General features: G+C 37.6%; 1 protein-coding gene across 6 annotated transcripts in view; it reads right to left on the bottom strand.

Annotated features, from left to right (window-relative positions):
• The window catches only part of LOC127446569 (calcium-dependent secretion activator 1-like), a 165,354-nt gene that overhangs the window by 58,904 nt on the left and 93,770 nt on the right, over window positions 1-12,680 (bottom strand). For all 6 annotated transcript variants that reach the window (XM_051707592.1, XM_051707591.1, XM_051707590.1 and 3 more), the window contains exon 6: window positions 10,601-10,722. In XM_051707592.1, the coding sequence (XP_051563552.1) occupies window positions 10,601-10,722 (122 nt within the window). The remainder of the gene's footprint in view (window positions 1-10,600; window positions 10,723-12,680) is intronic.

Consider the following 12,680-nt stretch of genomic DNA (forward strand, 5'->3'; position numbering starts at 1 on the left):
TCCAGTTCAATTCCTGAATTTTAACTGATGCAGAATTGTAATTCGAATTTGAATTTAAGGAAGCATAAAAATGGAAATGAAATTAACTGAAAAGAAATTCATATAACAACTGTAAGTGTAGCTTTTCATAATACATTTAATTTCAGCCAGGTCTCCTAAGCAATCAAATTGGCCCGGTTGCTAGGGAGGGTAGAGTAACATGGGGTAACCTCCTCGTGGTCACGACTAGTTGTTCTTGCTCTCGATGGGGTGCATGGTAAGTTGTGCGTGGACCGCGGAGGGTAGCATGAGCCTTCACGTGCAGAGTCTCAGCGGTGTCATGCACAACGAGCCACGTGATAAGGTGCGCGGATTGACTGTCTCAGAAGTGGAGGCAACTGAGACTTGTCCTCTGCCACCCGGATTGAAGTGAGTAACCACGCCACCACGAGGACCTACTAAAGTGGGAATTGGGCATTCCAAATTGGGAGAAAAGGGGATACAAATAAATAAATAACTAAAATAAAAAAATTATACATAACATTTTTCAGTATGAATTACTTGTAAATAAATGATGTGAGATTTTTTCTACTTGAGTGCAAGCTCTACTTTTAACTTTTACAATGTAAAGATGAAATAAAAAAATTAATTAAAATTAATTAAAAATCAGTTATCGGACATGTAAACATACGAATAATCGGTAAAAAATCGGTTGTAAAAAATCAATATTGGTCGATCTCTACTCATAAACATATTATCATGCACACAACATACTGGGCATTTCCTGAAAAAGCTAATATTAATAATAAAAATGGAAAATCCTATACACATATTCTTATGCACCTATAGACATTTCCATTTCATCTATCTACAGTTTATTTTAATGCTGTTGATTTAATGCGTTAATTTAGTGTGATTGATTTTATAAATGTCAATATACAGTATATGTGATTAATTATATTTGATTCGATTAATTAAATGGCACATCATGTAATTAATTCATTTAAAATTAATTTATTAAATTGACAGCCCAAATATATTTCCATTATATTTAATACACTTAACCCAAAGTTTAAAAATTGAGACATCAACATGAAGCTTAAAAGATGCAAAACTTAAACAGATCTTACAAATGTAAAAATGGTTTTACTATAGTAATATTGTAATATTATCATGGACCTTGACTGTAGTAAAGGTCACACTACATTTTGTGCTCCATTCAAACGCATCATAACGTGAGAGACCGGCAATGCAAGTTTATGTGAAGAAATTTCACATTCCGCTGCTTACAAAAGTTCAAGTTTTGAACACACTGCCATCTTGGCTTAATACAAAGAATAAATATTTTAAAGCTGCAAGTTTTTATTGTTGCAGGGCAGTGAGTAGACAGCATATTTTAACTTTTTTAATATATTATTATTTGTAAATTATATATTAAAACCAGAAGCCCTCACACATGACATGATATATTGGTCTGTTCAGGGCTGCATTAAAGGTATGAAAATTCTCTCATCATTTACTCATCCTCATGCCATCCCAGATGTGTATGACTTTCTTTCTTCTGCAGAACACAAATTATGATTTTTAGAATAATACTTCAGCTCTGTAAGTCCATACAATGCAAGTGAATGGGTGCCAAAATGTTGACGCTCCAAAAAGCACATAAATGCATCATAAAAGTAATCAATATGACTCCAGTGTGTTAATCTATAACTTCTTAAGCGATATGATAGGTGTGGGTGAGAAACGGGTCAATATTAAAGTCCTTTTTTGCTAGAAATTCTTCTACCTGCCCAGTAGGAGGTGATATGCATGAAGAATGTGAATAACCAAAAAACACAAGAAGAAGAATGTGAAAGTTAAAGTGGAGACTGGCTGGGCAGGGAAAAAAATGTATAGTAAAAAAGGACATTGTATGAGCATTGAGCATTACATTGTGCATTGTATGGACCAAAAGAGCAGAGAAATTCCGTTTCTCCCCTGGCAGCGTTTGGGGAGGAGCGCATGTGAGCACGTTTAGCGGGAGATGATGATATAAACACAGAAACGCTGCACAACAGCAAAAGCCATCCGTGTAGTGCATCACCATACAGTTATGTTGTTGAGTTGGACTAATAAAAGTCCTCTGTTGTGTGACTGTATTAAACTTTTTTTTTTATTATTTAACTAAATGTTAAATTTCCTTTCTTTCATCTTTCACTGTCCTCCTCCTTCTCCTCTCAATCTTTCTCCTTCAGCATGTCTGTTTGATGTGACACATTTCTGTGTCCATTAGCGCTGTCCTGCTTTGCCAAAATGAGCCAATTCTCCCAGATTCCAGCCATCAGTGACAGCATGAATATATGAATATAGACCAAGTTCTATGACTCATATTTATAAGGCTTTTATAAGAGCTAAGTCTGTTACAGCTGAAAGAAAAAACGAGAGAGATTAAAATGAAATTTAAGTAACAAAAAGAGAAAAAGAGTGGACCTAAATCATGGATTCAGAAGAACATAGGAGAAAAAGTGCTGGGCGATTTACTGATTTTAAACATTATATTGAATGAATAAATTAATTTGCTGCTGATGTCAAATTAAGCAATATAATGTGATGTTTAATTTACAATTATATTTCCTAAAGACCTTGTCATTAGTCTTTTCACGCTTTTTATTTTACATTTGGTAAGACAGAGATCGCATGTTTAATTTGAACTTCAGTAGCAAAAACTATGTTAAAAATGGTAAATTCCATGAATCAGTTCAAACTGTTTAAAGTACTGACTCAACAATTTGTTTGCGTCATCAGTCAAAAAAGTGACACTTTTTATATATTAAAATGCTTTAGCAAAATCTGTGGAGGTAAATACTGCTGTTTATTACAATTTATTGTACTGTATATTGGTGCATATAAATGAAAATGGGTAAATATCATTCTTCTTTGTGTTCATTTGGTGAAAAACAGTGTGGAAAATGCCTTGATTACTTTTTAAATTGACTTTTTTTAATAGGGGTGTAACAGTTCAAATTTCTCATGGTTCAGTTTGTACTGAAAAATCCAAGGTAAGAAAATGTCCATTCCCTGAAGGAGGGAACGAGACGTTGTGTCGATGTAGTGACACTAGGGGTCACTCTTGGGAGCCCGAGACACCTCTGGTCTTTGATAAAAGGCGAATGAAAATTGGTGAGTGGTATTTGCATGCCACTCCCCCGGACATACGGGTATAAAAGGAGCTGGTATGCAACCACTCATTCAGGTTTTATGCTGAGGAGCCGATGTAAGCTCCGGCCATTTCAGCGGGTGGTTCAGCATTGTGGCAGGAGGGACACAACGTCTCGTTACCTCCATCAGGGAACGGAGGTTACACAAGTAACCATGATGTTCCCTATCTGTCACTCACTCGACGTTGTGTCGATGTAGTGACACTGGGGTCCCTATACGAAACGCCACAATTGCCTTAACTGTGTTACGTGAACTGGCGGTGTGTGGTGGGCAGACTACTGTGTGCCTCATAGCCAGCACACCAGGTCGACACGTAACCTCCCCCAACATAGTTATGAGTGTCGAACGGTCCTTTGGGGACAAGTCGACTACCCAAGAGATAGAGACAGGCTTAACCCAGTCGTGGCCTCGTTTCCCCTTCTCTTATTTCCACTCCCTAAAAAAGAAGGGGGATTATCCGACTGGGCCGCCAGGTCTAGTCGGGGGGTGTCCCTCCCAAGGGGAAGACACCGCAGAGACCACACCTCACCCAAAGAGAGGGGGGATATTTAAGTGGAAGTATACGTCACATGGTCTTTCCAACCATGTGGAGAGAATACCACTGAACCTGGGCGGGCGCCTGGCGAACTGAATCGCGTAGCCAAGTCGGACGGTCCGGATTAGCCATCGCGACGGATTGGTAAGCGCAAGCCACGCATCCAAGTTCCGCGCAAGGGGGACCAAGGGGACAACGTCGTTGGACATACCGGCAGGTGGGGCCTCGCGGCGGGGCGGAGCTCGAGGTGCCACACCACGTCGTGGCCGTGCTGAGTCTAGGGACATCGAAGCACTTACCTGGCTCCTTGTGACCACCCCCGGAACAGCCTGGGACTGGGGAGGAAGAGGCCTGTCCTCGTAACCCGTGGAGACTGCCACATCGGGGACGGCTGTGTGCCACAGCTGGGTGCTCAGGGGTGGAAAGACCACCACAATGTATATTCAATGTATATTCAATTCAATGTATTACCAACGTTTTGTCAACGTTTTTTGACCATCCCTATTGTAAATAACTGCAAATATAAAATGTTTCCAAACAGGAAACTTGAATAGCGTCTTCTTTCCCAGCGGCTTATCTTCTTCGCTTACCATTTTCAACTACACAACAGCGTGTTCAGAACTGTGATGTCGTTAACTGATTTAACATACTTACAGCCAGGGCCGTAGCAAGGTATTCTGTGTCCCCTGAATGTATATTGCTCTGGGCCCTTTGCTATATTTTTATATTTTACATTTTACTGTATTTTATGGCATAAAACATTTTGAATCTACTTGGCAACAATGGATGTTTGGCTGACATGATGATTCCTCTGATTGAAAAATTACCCTCTTAAGCAATTTCTAGGAAATGGCAGAAATATAGAGATGTATTTATATATTGCCAAAATAAAAGCTATAGAACACAGCCCTATACATGATGAAAAGAAGGAGAAAGAGATCAAATAGGGAGAAGAAAAGAGAGAATGTCCTTCAAAATGAAGCTTCATTCTTTGTTTTCCTGCTCTTGAGGGGCCTGAATGTGACCTTGTTTATGAAAGATTTTATTGCAGTCAAAGGTGTGCCACAATGTGTGTGTGCGTATTCGCACCAGTTCGCACATAAAGGTATACACAAACATGTGAAGGCTGCCGGGTGTGATGACAGAATCGAAATGCTAATTCTCACGTGACGTCATTATTCTTCAGGAGTGCTAGAGGCTCTAGTTCTCTCTTTCTCTCTCTTTCTTTCCCACTCCCCCTTCCACTGGGATATGAACTCCTAATCAGCTTCTCCACAGCTGATTACTTGTCTGAGGAGACATGGAGGCTCACATTTTCTGATTCTTTCTCTTATACGCTCGCTCCGCTGCTCTCGCTCTTTAGCACGTTGTAAATTGGCATCTGATCCAATAATGGAACTGGGGGGCCAAAAATAGCAGCACATCATCTGCTTATCCTTTGAGTAACTGCCTCTGGCCAAATAAGAGAGTTCTAGTTGGAGGACACAGCTCCTGAAGCTGTTCTGCCATTAGAAAACCGCTACATGTCAGGGATGTTATCCATTCACTGCTGCTTTTGCAAAGGACTATAACACTATGACTAATACCTTGTTAAGTTAATACATCTATTATCATTTTATAACACAATTCTGATTACATACACACAAAAAAATGCTATTTGGCTGAACTTGATTCAATCGTGGACAGTGGTTAAATCGATAGAATGCAATGAAATTAAGTTGTGACAAAATGTTCTAGAATTTAGTTCATTTGAATGAATTTCCATTCGTTAACATGAACTAACAATGAACAATATATTTTTACAGCATTTATTTATCTTTGTTAATGCTAGTTAATAAAAAAACACAATTCTTTATTGTTAGTTCATGTTAGTTTATAGTGCATTAACTAATGTTAACATACAGTTTACAACTTTAGATTTTTGCTGTAAAAATATTGTTCATTGTTAGTTCATGTTAACTAATGTTTTTTAACTAATGTTAACAAATGGAACCTTACTGAAAAGTGTTACCATTTATTCAACTGATATTTCAACCTGTTCTCACTATCAGGCTTACTGTTGCTTGTACAAGCGCCCTGCCGGTAAGTCCATTGCTTTCAACGAGAAACCTTTCAATGAGAGACCTTCTCTCACTGTTCTGCTGGCAACATGGACTCTCGTGTTGTTGCTGACACATTGTTAACTGTTAAATGTTATTTCATGTTAGTTAATTCGTCTCTTTATTTTGGTAGAGTGAGTTCGACGGATAAGATGGACACATGGTTTTTCCTTTGGATATTGATCAACGCGTACCTGGCTTCACTGTGTCACTCATACCAAACGGCGCCAAAGTGCAGAAACCCAGCGCTGACATATACAAGAGAAGATCTGCTGTTGCTCCGTTCCGCGGTATATAATGTACCTGTGGAGTTGCCGGTGTCCTGAAAATATATGCTACCTATCAGGATGTTAGGGTTGGGGTTAGGGTTTGAGGTAGGGTTAGGGCTTAGTACAGCCTCACACCATTTCACACTATCTGATATTTATGCTGGTAACACATCCTGATAGGAATTATCTGCCTGACAAGATGTGCTACCTAGGTTTTTAACACATTTCATGCTGTTGTAGCACATACTGTTAAGTTCTCCCGTGCCTCCCGACATGTGCTACCATGTTTTAACTTTACATATCACTGTTTTTACTGCTGGTAGCACTTCCTGAGCAGGTAGCACAGATTGTCAGAACACCGGCATTCCTGAGAACACAGCCGCTTAGAAGCAGATGTCGGCGGAGGAGAGGACAAAGAGGAGGTGTTAGACAGGGTATTTGGCGTCGCAGCAACAGACCTCCACTGCCTGCAATAATCCTAAACAACGTAAGATCGCTGCAATACAAAATTGAGGAACTACATATTAAAGCCAGGGCTTGTTTTGAGTGTCGGGATGAGGGCCTTATGGTGCTCACAGAGACCTGGCTTCATCTGCTTGTAAACTGAGGTGGAAGGCTTCTCTCTTGTTTTCAATCACTACAAATTAGAACTGGTACTTTCTGGTTATGAACAGTATGTAAAATGCAATACCAGAGTTAAAAATGTACTTGAAAAATGCTATGGGAACATAAAAGAAGCATATACTGTTAGATCATGGCCTCCCTTATCAAATTCTGACCACACTGTTTATTTAATTCCAACATATAAAACACTTCTGAAGCGACAAAACCCGAGATTAAAAAAATACATGTGTGGTCCAAGGACAGTGTAGAATCTCTGAAGCTATATTTTCTCTGCACTGACGGGCAAGTTTTCCATAGCAAAGGCATTGATGAAGCAACTGTGGTAATGACAGATTATATTAGATTCTGTACGGACAATGTGGTCTCTAAAAAAGATGTGATTACTTACCCCAACAATAAACTCTACATAACAAAGGAGATAAAGGACTGTATTAACGGGAAAAAATTTGCTTTAAGGAATCATGATCGCTTAGCATTAAACTCTGTTCAGAAAGAATTGAATCAGTTACTTAAAGCTGTTAGGAAAAGACAAAAGCATATCCTAGAGAAGAATTTTTATAGGTCAAACTCTAAATGGGTTTGGGACTCAACGAAATCTATAACTAATATGCATTCAGTGAAGAATATTATAACTACACATGATGATCTACAAAAGGCAAACAATTTAAATAATTGTATTTAATTCTATTTAAGATTTGATAATTGTGATTTTACTTTAGAGAGCAGCAGTAAGGAAATGGACTCTATCCTGGACATGGATAAGGGTGATATTGAGCTGTTGATTGACCCAAATTATGTTAAGTACCTTTTTAAACATATCTGCTCTAAGAAATATTCAGGTCCTGATGGAATTTCAGCTTTTATTTTAAAAAGTTGTGCAGATGAATTGACCTCGGCATGGTGCCCAATTTTTCAACAATCTATAGACACCCAAACTGTTCCTAACTTTTGGAAAAGAAAGAAAAGCCTTCAGAAAACAATGACTTTAGACCGGTTGCACTAATGGCAATTGTAAGGAAATGTTTTGAATAGTGTGTGGTGTCTATGTAAAAAGCAGATGTCAGTAGTAAATTGGAATCATTACAGTTTGCTTATAGACAAGGAAGTGGGACTAAGGATGCCATTAATAGCACTTGATTTCAAAACACCTGGAGGATCCTAGAGCTTATGCTCAGTTACTTTTTATCGATTTTAGCTCTGCCTATAATACACTTCATCCTCATTTACTAACTAAAAAACTGGAGCAGCTGAGTGTAAACCCATCAATTATCAAATTGCATTCTTCTTTTTTAACAAATAGAATGCAATGTGTGAAAGTAAATAACAGTCTGTCACAACAAAAAATTATGAGTACGGGTGTTCTACAAGGCTGTGACAGTTCACCAGTCCTTTTTACACTTTTTACAAATGAGTGCTCAAGCAGGCGCTCACAGAATTATATTTTTAAATACTCAGATGACACTGCTATTTTGAGTTTACTTCATGAGCGAGACAATATCAGCACTATCTACCAGTCAGAAATAAGGTTGTTTGTTGAAGAATTATTTAATAATAAATGAAAAGAAAACAGAAGAGATTGTCTTTGATCATAAGGGCATAGGTAACCATTGTCACGTGATTATACATGGCCAGCAAATTACACAAAGGCAGTCCTATAAGTATTTGGGAATCTATATAGATAGTTCACTCACTTGGAATACACACATTGAATAGGTTTGTGTCATCTGCATCAGAGATGGTACTTTTTACGTAGACTGTGTTTTTATGGAGTTGATAAGAAAATTGTGTTTTTGTTTTATCAGGCTGTTTTATTAGGCTTTGTATTGTCAGGTACGGAATAACTGTATGGTTTGGGAATCTTACTGTGAAGCTAAAATCTAAGTTAATACATTTAGTACAGACAGCAATGAAAATTATGAGACGGAAAGAGTACCACAACCTCCAGTCTCTATATGAGCAGTGCATACTTAGCCAGGTGAAGAAAATTCTGAGTGATCCATCCCACTTTCCTTCTGGGAGAAGATACAGAGTTCCACATTTTAATTAAATAGGTTTAAGAACTCATTTGTGCTTGTATCAGTGCAAATTTTTAATAGCAGTTCACACTGATTGAATGTCTTTTTATTGTGTGTTTGTGCTGTAATGTGTGTATTATTAATGTTCAATGACATGTAGCAACATGGAGTCCACACCACATTTCCCCTTGGGGACAATAAAGTATACTTTGACTTTGATACTGACGCAAATTAAAATGATGGGTGTTTTCCAAACTGCATTTCTGTGCCCTTGAAGGGCACTGCAGGAAGGGGACACCACTCAAAGGACCGTTCCAAACTAAAGGGCCCAACCGCTAGGGCTGCGAGCATCACTGTGACAACCGCCCCACCGCAGTGGAAGAGTTGTGCATTTGCTTCATTGCAGATGTAAGTTGTAATATTATATTTATGCTTATGGCTAGTTTATCTCATATATTTATATGATGCATTTGAAAAAACTGATTAAAAAGGCGCTTAAGTTTTCCAGGAATCGGTGCTTTCATCTCTCGACATGCATTTTAGATGAAAAAATAAAATAAAATAAATCCTTACAATACTAAGAGTGAATCATTTGAATAAACAAGGTTTTATTCAACAATGTTTTTCTTGTTCTAAAACATTGTCAATGCATTTGTTATATCTTGCAGTGTTGTTTATTTCTCATCATATTTTCGTCAACAATGTTAAATTGTTAAAATTATCCTCATAATCCCATCTTTGTTACCAGAATCAAATAACAGCTCAATTACATTTGTGTGTAATTTCGTTGACAAGATTAACACATTCTGGATGGTGCATCATAAGGACAGAGAGGGAAAACGTAAGGGTTTCCGATAGTGAAGCTCCGTCATGCGACTACAATTTGAGAACATTTCAACTTTTGCTGCAATGCACTGTGGTGTAGGCATCCATTGACCAATGAGAATCTCGGAGAGGCAGTGGTGGTAAAATATTGCCAACGTAACAGCCCTACCAACTGCAAGACTGTTAGCGAAGGGTACATTCATATAGTATTATCATGCTTCCTTCAGAGTGCCCACTTCAAGAGCTCTGTCCTTTGGAGTGAGTAGGGCATAGGGATGATCACTTTCGACTGGAATTCGCCCAATATTTTTACAATCATAAACCTAGTTTCTCAAAATATCTTGATCATTTTGCTTGCTAAAATGTGTCCACATTTGTAATTGTATGTTTATTTCTAAAGAAAGCTGTATTATATATTGATTACTCATTTAATTCAATTTAATTAATCATCCAATCCAGTATCTGAAAAGAGATGAACTGAGCAACATTTATTAGTTCACAGAGGTTTCAATATTTAATCTGTTGTTTTCTGTAGAAGTTCATGTGGCCTTACATTTGTGTTTTCCTTTTGTTTTTGTTGATGGTCGACTAAAATATAAACTTCAATCAAAGATACTTCTTGTCTTTACTGTTAAACTGTAGGCATCACACAGGGTTCCGTTTTAGTCAGTCAACCAAAAAAAACAAAAAAACCAGAAGGAAAAATGCCACTTCAAAAAAGCCAATTGTGCACATAAAACATCAGATTAAACATTAACCACTACAAAATAATAAATTGTTCAAATTGAAAATCATACCCCAACATGTCATGTCATGATGATGAAATTATACCCCAATATAACTTCATGATAATAAAACTCTGATGCCCCTCACATCAGTATATTGACGCCAAATGTTTCTCATTGAAAGCAGTGGGCTTAAAGGGTGCTTTTGCCATCTACATAATGATGCACAGGGCTCTTGCACAAGGGTCAGTATTTGATGTCTTGGGAGTGAGAAGCCGTTGGATATTTGTCCATTTTCAGTTAATAAAGTGTATAGAATGTGTCTTACGTTGGTTTGGAGGCCTCAGCCTGGTCTGTCTGTAGCTTCTCTCCACCCTCTACCTCCATAGTGCAGTACACGATGCGGTTGGGAGCCAGTGACTTCAACCCCTGGACTTCCATAATAACCACCTATATAGGAGAAACATTCGTTGAAGAACATTCAGTTCAGTATTCTGTCTGCAGGTATGAGTTGTAAAACTTACATAAGCAGTTATACAGTCCCTTGAATAATGTTGTTATTTTCCTGTCATTACCAGTTAATCAGGAGCCCACAGCCTCAACATTCTGATCACATTATAAACTTTTAATGTATTATTATTCAACTTTCTTTGTTCCTGCCATTCATTTAATAAGCATTGTTAACGTCCCAGCTGAAAATCAATTCACATACCCATATCATCTTTAAAATCTACCAGCTCATAGCTTCCCAATACAAAATAAGATTCCAAAGACTCAACCCTATACCAAAAACACTGCTCTGTCAGCCTCTGTAGCTACTAAAGTCTTGCCACATTACAATCAACTGCCCTGTAAAAATGAGCTAACTCCAGATGGTATAATTATAGTAAAAACTTAGACTGGAGAGGCACTCGATATTCTCTAGGATCATTTATCAAAAATGTAAAATAACACTTTTTTTAATATGCTGCAGTCCTTTCTGTTCGCAGACTAGCAGCCTATCTATAATTTATGCAATAGCACGGACTGAAAATCCAGTGAAATTAAAATCTCCAAGATGCATGTGTTAAACTAACACTGCAGTTGTAATATTGCTAAATGTAACACTCTTTCTCACTCAAATTCTCCATCTAAACTGAGGGGTGTCTATTAATTCCAAATAATGAAAGGCAAATCCTTTTAGACACTAGACAGCCAAAAGATATGATCTGAGAGTAATGTTTAGACTGTGCAACAAGTGAAAACATTTTAATGTCTGTGATTGATTACCATAAGCAGTAAAACAGTACGTCCTATTTAGTGTTGGAAAGGACACTTTTTAAAAAGACCAAGTGTGTAATTTCTGCACCACTATAGGCACCACACGGAAAAGTAAAAGTATTGATTGTTTCCAAAGAGGTTCCCCCATTTGTTGTTTAGGCAAACAGGTAGTCACAGCCCAAATTCACGCCACTGTTTGAGCCAGAAGCTGACATATCAGACGACTCAATCAATCAGAGCGATGTTTTGAGCGCCACTGGGACATCGTTTTTACACTCTTTTGAGAAATCAACGACTTATTGTCATCTCTGCACAATACGCTGGAATAGGAGAAAGAATTTTAAAAAGAAAGAAATGAAAAAAACTTCACCTTTAAGAACTATGAATTAAAAATACTGTAGCATTAAGTCTACATTTAAACCTGGCCTTTTACTATCTTGAGATGCAAGAACGCTGTTTTGAGATGATGAGTAATACAATATTATGTCTTTTTTAATTTTTTTATTTATTTATTTTTTAAAGAAAGAAAGGGTCTCTGACTTTAATATATAGTGACAACGCTGCTCACGGAAAAGGTCAATAAAGGACAACTCTTCACAGTGTCAGAATGTAGAATTATTTTTGCTGAAATTATGTTAGTATGTCTGCTAGTTTGCTGCATTTAAGCTTTGTTAATAATATTTCAATGAAAACATTTAGACAATTTATCATCGTTATACCTCAGTCATTAATAATTTTTTTAACACAACACATAAAATGTCCCTACAACCTGACAGATATCACTGAAATATTTGTCCTGAGAAATCACACCTGATTCTGTGACAGCACTAGCGAGGGAGCTGGCCCGCACGTTTTAAGCCACTCAGAAAACTAGCCATCAGAAACACACTCTGTCTGTAAATCTCTTTGTGTGTTTGGGATTGTCGATATTGGGTTGGCTGACATGGCTTTAGAGGGCAGGTTTTGGAGAAAGGGCATGTGGTCATAAAAAAAGTTGGCAAAATGAATTGCTTACTTTTATATTAAAAGTGATTACTTTTTAGGACCTATAATAAAACATAAAGAATTACACATTTACGGCACAGTAACACAAAAATGTCACATAACTTCACCCAAAAAAAGCACAAAATGAAAACACTGCCTGAATA

The sequence above is a fragment of the Myxocyprinus asiaticus genome, chromosome 9, assembly GCF_019703515.2.
Source record: "Myxocyprinus asiaticus isolate MX2 ecotype Aquarium Trade chromosome 9, UBuf_Myxa_2, whole genome shotgun sequence".
NCBI classification, from domain to species: domain Eukaryota; kingdom Metazoa; phylum Chordata; class Actinopteri; order Cypriniformes; family Catostomidae; genus Myxocyprinus; species Myxocyprinus asiaticus.